Here is an 8415-nt window from a genome sequence, read left to right on the forward strand (position 1 = left end):
TCCTGCCTTTAATCTGAGCTCAATGAGACTTTGTCCAGAAATGTCTAACAGTCTCAGGTAGGCATACACTTTTATACATTTTCTTCAAGGACATTTACATAACCTTTTTTTTTTTTCATAATACTTTTCCAGGTTTCAACCATCATGTTCAAACCATATATAATTCAATGTATGTAAACTGATATTTGATACTTACACCAACTGTTCTTAGTACCATTATGTTCAACCTAAACTACTTCTATTTTTTTTTTAAAGCCGAATGCCCATATTTATTTCATCTGGTGCTGGGCCGAAATGTCCCAGCCTTGAACCAAGGCTCCCCCTCGACTGAGGCCCCTAGAGACCTGTCAAAGAGGGCTCCTGAGGATTTACGCTGAAACCTACAGAGGCCTTATCTGCATGAAACCAGTTTATTTAGGACCATCCGTACTTTTCTGCTTACAATATCATTTTATTGCCTCAAGATATTGCAGAGTTTTTGAAGGTATTTGATCTTCAGTATTTTAACTACACTTCTGTGTGGGTAAGATGCAAGTTTCATACACACTATTCTACATAAGAAATGAACAATTCACAAACATTCCAAGTGTTAACGTTAAAATGTGACTCAAGGAAGCATGTATATAAAACTACACAAATATTTTACAACAGGGTTTAAGTCTTGTACATTACTAAACCTTTGCAATTGCTTTACACAATAAAAAATGTCTCCTTATTACTTATCCTAGCTGTGTTTGAGAAAATTCACATAAAGAATGAAAGCTGCATATTACTTGTATAAGGACATACATGAGAAGTAGACTGTAGGCTATCCATGAAAACTACTAATAGCAAAGAAAATTTTATTATATAGTATATTTTATACTATAAAATGATTACATAGTACTGATGATTCAATGATGAACAAAATCACAGCCCTTATCTGTAGTTAAGTAGTTTAACTTTCCATGGAAACATGTAGTTTCTATTACACTTTTTCCATAAATAAAAGCATACTACAAGTTAATATATTTATATAACAATATACAGACAACTATTCATCGCTATAAATGGTTCTGTTCCATTTCATGAATTGGAAAACTAAACATTTTGGAGAATGAACCATCAACGATTCCATCATGTCAGTAACAAATCTGGCACTAGGAGGCAGCAAGGCTTCACTTATACCGAGATTCTTCTTGTTAGGGTTGATAACAGAAGTCTTTGATAGAGATAAAAATTTGCACATTTCTGGTTAGAAATGCCAACACTTAGTGTATAGCCACTATGAATGAATGGTAAATAAATCCAATTTTCCTTGTTTTAATACGTTTTTTTTTTTTTCATATTAATCTATTTTTTTCTTCGTCTTGTGTGCCTAAATGCAGTCTACTCTAATCTGCCCAGTCACCTGCCACAGCCTTAGTGTGTGTAGTTGAGAGGTTAAGAGAGGAGGGAGAAGAGAGATATCAAGAGAAAGAACGAAGAAATTCTGCTGAAGAGTAGCACCTAAACTAAAACAAGACACTTTGAGCTAATGGCAGTCAAATCTGCATTGACATAACAGGTCAGATGGGGTACTTCAGCATATTTATCAGGTGGGTTGGTCTGAAGACGTTTGTACGTTCTAGGTGTGGATAATATACTGACAGCTTCGCCGTACAAAATTAGAAAAGATTTTGTGTGAACATTGTGCACATTGCTAAAAAGGAGAACGGATAGACAAAAAGAAGTAAGTAATCGCAGTTGCCATCCAACATTTGAAAATAACATTTTGAGGTAGTTTACGAAACAGATATTCCTTTCCGTGTAAATCAACTTGATTTATTCAATCCTGATAAATTAAGTCACTATGCTATGTTTATGCTGTTGCTATTTAGTTGTGCTAGGGATTAGGATGAAGGATAGTTTTAAAAAAAACATTAGATTCCCTTGTATTTAAGATTTTTGGAATTCATTCATGTATACTGTGCCTCTGTGTATGCGGTTATAATAACGTAAACTTTATCCCTCTGCTGTTTTCCTGCAATATTTAAAATGTAATGTGGTAGAAAATTGCTAATCTTAATTTTTGCTTAAAAGGGAAGCACAAGTTATTTTGCTGAATAACGTTCTTCAGGCAACTAACAGAGCTTACTCGATCTTGGAGAACTAGTTGGCTAAATGTATTTACGTGGGATGTGCTGACTACTGATGAAATCTCAGTTAAAATTCAGTATTCACTATTATCTACATTAATGCATAATACTATGTAGAGCGGGTTTGTTATGAGGAACGGACAAATCTGTAATACTGATCTAGATAAAGGAAAACTTAAAAAAGACTATGTTCCTGAAAGAATACTGGAATTTAATGTTCTCCTTGTGAAAGGTCTTCCTGCAAGCATCGCAATGAGATGTTTTTATGTCAGTACTGATCTAGCTTTCGAGTCACTATGAACACGTCTATATCAACCAGGTTCATCTGATTACGAAGTGCACTGCTCAATCAAACGCTCAGAGAAACCGAGTTAATGCTGGCTAAACGCCCCCCTTTAAAAATAAATAAATAAATAAATACTTTTTTTTTTTAAAAACTCTCCTTATCTCCTCCCACTCCTTCTCCCTTCCCATTCTCTGCATGCTAGAAAATATAATGACAGTTCGAAAAGTTATTTATATAAATACATGGAATTTGATTGGTCTTCTTAACATGATTTGCATGTGTCCATCAGAGTAAGTGAGAGCAAGTGAATATTGTTGAAAAGGTCATTATTTCAAGCGGCATATCTGTGGGTATCTATTTATCTATTTGCATACATGTTTTGTGCATCTAGAGAGGCGCACGGTATTCTGGTAGTCCTCAACATGCAGATCTGATCACGCACACTGGCCCATTCCTTAAAGTTCAATAGCAGATGCCACAATATTATTGGAATGAATCTGGGATTTATGTGTTGTGAAAGATGATATTTGAATTAAGCCCAGACTTATATGAAATATTTGATTTTTATTTGCTTACATTCACAGTATATATATATATAGTATTATATATATATATATATATATATATATTATATATATATATATATATGTATAGTGGTGTCTACCTAAGACCAGAGTTGGAGGTCAGAGAGGAGCACATTGATGACTTCCAGAATGTTATATGCCTTTCTGCAGAATTATCTTAAATTTAATTTTAAATGTGTTTGCTTAAATAGTTGAATTGTGTCTCTTTTTGCTTTGGTTTGATGGTCTCCTTTTGTGACTATTGTAGTATGTTTTACCATTTTAATGGAGAGTATGTCTTTATCTTCCCCTCACTATCCCTGTTAAGTCAGTTTTCCTTTTCTGCTTGTTTGCTAATGTGAATCTTTTTAAATATTTAGCCTTGCAATAAAAGATCCCTGGTTCTTCTTCCATGCCATCACTACATTATTATTAGTTATCCTATAAGCTCCCCATAATAGGCCCAAATATTAATGGTTGCTATTCTGTTGTAGAACTTACAACTACATAGTTTCAGGTTGCTGACTGCTGGTTCTTGCACCTAGTTTTGTCAACAAAGCTGAGAATAGTAACATACCTCCAACTCCTTGATGTAGCTTTACAGAAAATTCTTGGGCAGAGTTACTACCTTGCATTTCTGCAATTATTAACAACAAAGGCCTTAATAAAAAAATGTTTGTATACATGTGTTTCCTCCATAGAATGACAGATATAATAACCACACCAGAACACACAAGAGATGACCTAACCATGGGAGGAGCTTCTGAAGATGAAGGCATTTCCTGTCAGGTAAATACTACTATCATAATCTGCCAATTCTGTAAGATTTGTCAACCAATGATGAATGCAGTATGGCCCCATTTACTAGCCAGGTCAATTACCGGATTTAGACACTGTGTTCAGATCTTCCCAGACATACATGAACACTACCCAAAGTTGTCCAAGCACCTACCCTCCATTGTGGTGGAGCCATCAGAGGGAGATGTGGAGAGTGGAGAACTGCGTTGGCCCCCAGATGACCTGAGAACAACAGATACCACCAGCTGCACACATGCAAACATATGTTCAGGAGACATCACAAAGGATGCTAAACCTACCCATGTGACATGTGAATGCAAGAATAAAGGTGTGTTAAACTAATGAAAGACCTTTCAAGTTTTATTTATACATATAGTATGACAGTAGAGGTTTCAGAAGGTTAATTTTGAGTCAGTATAAATCAGCATTATATAAATATATAACATATAATGAAAACTCTCAAATACACACACACACACACACACACACACACACACACATATATATATATATATATATATATATATATATATATACATATATATATATATATGTGTGTGTGTGTGTGTGTGTGTGTGTGTGTGTGTGTGTGTGTGTGTGTGTGTGTGTGTGTTGTCACGGTACGGCCCCTCCCCCTCAAACGTGTGTGTGTTTGTGTGTGTGTGTCTGTATTGCCACGCTCTCTCGTGTCGTTCACCTGATCCTTGTTGTGTGGAATTATCATGCATGTATACAAGTCTCGTGTCATGTCGGTGAAATTGTTGGTGTTTGACCAAAATAATGTGTTTGTGTGGAGTTGTGAATGTTATATATACACATTAAAATGTATATTTTTCTTTGACGTGCCTTGTCCCCGCATCCTGTTTAACCCTTCAACATTACAGAAACACCGACCGAAGAAGGATGCTTGAAAAGGGCAAGAAGAAGGGGAAAAGACGCACTTCCCCAAATCGTGCCTGCAATCCCTCCATGTTCTTGGATAACCTCCTGACTCCCGCAATAGGAGAACGTGGTCCAGGTGCGGAGGTGAAGGAGTCACACGGGACTATGTCTGACCAAAACGACTGGTATAATGATTTCCAGTCCTCAGAGTTGGACACCGCGGACTTCTCCCTTACCACGATGAGACCATCACTCATCCTGGCTTCGATCCATGGGATCGCAACCCGCTGGGTACTCGGAGGTGGAATCCATAGGATCCTGCATGGACCTCACGGAGAGCTATGCAGAGTATGGAGAGCGAGGGGAGCGCAGTGACATCACTCTGGAGTCGGACCGGTGAGGAGGACCTGTCGATGGAGGTGGAGGAGGTACCTGAGGGGAATCCCTCCTCTCTGACTGATGTCACGGGCTCCGAGGGTGACGAGCCCCCAGCAACCAGGGCTCCACCTAAGGCTCTTCCCGGGGCAAGGCGATCTAGAGGGAGACCTCCCCCTCCGAACGAAGTCACAAGTCTGTCTCCGACCCAGCCAACGACTGGGGGACTGGCTGGGGTTCTTTCCCCCTTCCCCAGACTATTTAATGTGTGTGGTGTACAATTGACTGTCCCCGTCACTGTGCCTGTCTCTATTACATTATATGTATCGGTCACTGTTCCCCTTTGTGTCTGTGCCCGTGACCGTTAGTGTGTGCGTCCCTGTGTCTGTCATCATCTTGGTCCCTGTCCTTCCCCCCCACTGCCCTTTTGGCATTGGTTTCGGGCCTGCAGCCCGATAGGCTGGCGTGCCGGGAGTCGTGCCCTTGAGGGGGGGCTCTGTCACGGTACGGCCCTGTCACGTGTGTGTGTCTGTATTGCCATGCCCTCTCGTGTCGTTCACCAGATCCTTGTTGTGTGTAATTGTCATGCATGTATATAAGTCTCGTGTTGTATCGTTGTTGGTGTGTGACCAAAGTAATGTTTGTGTGGAGTCGGGAATGTTTTTATATTATTTATATAAAGGTATGTTTGTTTGACGTGCCTCGTCCCCACATCCTATTTAACCCTTCAACGTTACGTGTGTGTGTGTATTTGAGAGTTTTAATTTTATATATATATATATATATATATATATATATATATATATATATATATATATATATATATATATATAAATCAGTTTTCATTATGAGTGTTTATTTTAAGGCTTTACAAGAAAAATCTAAAAGCTTGTTTTTTCCAGTTCTTTGTAGCTCAGTTCTCTCAAATCTCTATCTTCGTTTTACTTGAATGAATTATAGACTGAATGATCTCTGTTTGTGTCTCTGTGTGAAGGATAACATATTTGTTTTCTTGTAGACAAGATCCAGGAACAGGATGACTGATGCAACATGGAGAGATGTATGGCAAAATGAACACATTTGAAAATGGAGTCTCTCATCTGTCATTATCACAGGCTGTTTTCACATCTGTCTGTCTCTCACACAAACACACACATGAATATACATCAGTGAAAGCAGTAGTGTTCTTATGTGTCAGATATTTTACCTTACTTTTTAACTTTATTGCCATGCTATTGAAATTAATGGCATATTTTATTAGAAGAACATTACTATATATACATAAACTAAAATATCAAAAATGTTATTGACCATTCAGAAAATTATATGTATATGTAAAGTCTCATATCCACATTCATTTAAAGAAAGTTTAATATTTAATGTTAAAACCCAGACAAAAAAAAACAGGCTATAAGCTGATAATTGCACTTTGAAGAACTCGAGAAAGATCAAGTGAATATGCAGCCTGTAATTAAAAGAGCACTTGGGCTCTGCACCACAGCGGCCTCTGTGAGCACTATGTCTGTGTGAACATTATTCATCACACAAGCACAAGTGAATGAGGAGACACCATCCTCTCTCTGCACCATCTGGCAAGTGTATGTGTGTACTGGCTGCCATAGAACTTCAGTTAAGTCCACCTGTCAATTGTTGGTCAATTCCGATTCTATTTCTTTATCAAAATATCAAACTTTGTGTTATAGTATGACATCTGCAGTTCAGGTGCATTGTAATGGCATACACTCCTACATTCATATATTCACAAAAACTATTTTACATGATGAATCATATTTTATTTGTTTTGACATGGTAATACATTTAAAATACATAGTACATACAGTGTAAAAATCCTTTTTTTTAACTTAAAAAAATAAGTGTAGGGGCTGCTTCAAAATTTGGAGTCAATTGATCTTCGTTATATTAAATTAAGAGAATAATAATTTGTGTTATACTTATTGTTTCATATATCTTATTCACTTTTTAAACAATTTTACAAAATGTGTAAAATAGTTATATAAGCAAATAATCTGCATTGAAAACTATATTTTCTAAACTTTAAAATCATCTCATGTTATAGCCCAGGCCTAAGTGTCTTTGAATTATGTTAACACGTGATGATCTATGCATATTAGAAATATGGGTAGCCTAGGCACAGTTTTGTCATATTTTAATTGCAAGAATGCAACCATTTATAAAGAATAAAAACTGTGAATTAAACATTAAAGTCAACCCTTTAAACAATTGTAACTGTGTCTGCCATGTCTGTAACTGCTGTGACTATGATTATTAAATTGAGAAACCTGCTCTCATAAAGACTGAAGAGAGGTAGGCAATGGGTAACTTCAGAATAAGAGAACAAGTTAATTTGTCAGTGAAACTGACAAAATAGAACATCTAGATACCAGTGAAAGTACAGATGTTTATAAACGAGCTGCTCAGAAGGGTTTGCATAAAACGTACCAGAAGATCTGCTGCAGAGAAACCATTGTTAGTGATACAGAATTATGGGAAGACATGCTCAGAAACTGAATGTTTTCATGATGTAAATGGTTTTAAAATCTGCATCACACCATTGCACTAGTAAGATGCAGAGAATGTGTTCTATGTGGTCCCCACTTTCAAGAATGAAACATAGTGTCATAGTGTACAATAATGAGTGTCTGCAGACAACAGTGAAGCATGGCAGAAGTTACTTGCAAATTGGGGCTGCATTTCTGCAAATGGAGTTGGAGATTTGGTCAGGATTATAGCATCATATATCATCATTTTTATGCATATTTCCTACTCCAAGATGTATAAACTTGAATGCTTATAAGGGAGGGTGTGGCCTAAGGAGATCATCACCCTATATCAAGATGTGCATAATTATTAGACAACTTCTTTTCCTCAGGCAAAATGGGACAAAAATTATATTTAACTCACTCTGAAAAGTCAAAAATTGTAAAAAGTCTCTCAGAGAGATGCAGCACTCTTACAATTGCTAAGATAACTGGGCGTGATCACAGGCTCATCAAACGTTTTGTAGCAAATAGTCCACAGGGTCGCAAGAAACGTGTTGGGGGGGGAAAAAGATGCTATGTACTGCTATGGGCTGGTATTAATAAAGGTGAGCTAATTGGACCTTTTGGGGTTGAAGATGGACTCAAAATCAACCCCCAAACCTACTAGCAGTTTTTAAAAGGCATTTTCTTCAAGCAGTGGTACAGGAAAAAGTCTGCATCTTTCAAGAAGACCATGATTTTTATGCAGGATAATGCTCTATCACATGCATCGAAGTACTCCATTGCGTGGCTAGCCAGTAAAGGCCTTAAATATGAAATAATAAAGACATAGCCCCCTTCCTCTCCTGACCTAAACCCTACTGAGAACTTGTGGGTGAAGATGAATAGTACAG

The 8415-nt window shown here is 37.2% G+C and overlaps 1 protein-coding gene across 2 annotated transcripts; it reads left to right on the plus strand.

Moving 5' to 3' along the window:
• The first annotated feature begins 1421 nt into the window (after positions 1-1421).
• si:ch73-49p17.1 (protein LBH) lies at positions 1422-7244 on the plus strand. Of its 2 annotated transcripts, none has more exons than XM_027023922.2 (4): positions 1422-1577; positions 3668-3755; positions 3870-4092; positions 6040-7244. In XM_027023922.2, the coding sequence occupies exons 1-4, from the start codon at positions 1552-1554 to the stop codon at positions 6063-6065; spliced, it is 363 nt and encodes a 120-aa protein (XP_026879723.1). In that variant the 5' UTR covers positions 1422-1551; the 3' UTR covers positions 6066-7244. The 2 variants fall into 2 exon arrangements, with proteins under 2 accessions (XP_026879723.1, XP_026879805.1); XM_027024004.2 differs by lacking the exon at positions 1422-1577 and adding an exon at positions 1593-1711.
• The last annotated feature ends 1171 nt before the right edge of the window (positions 7245-8415 follow it).

The sequence above is a fragment of the Electrophorus electricus genome, chromosome 11 (assembly GCF_013358815.1).
Source record: "Electrophorus electricus isolate fEleEle1 chromosome 11, fEleEle1.pri, whole genome shotgun sequence".
Lineage (NCBI taxonomy): Eukaryota > Metazoa > Chordata > Actinopteri > Gymnotiformes > Gymnotidae > Electrophorus > Electrophorus electricus.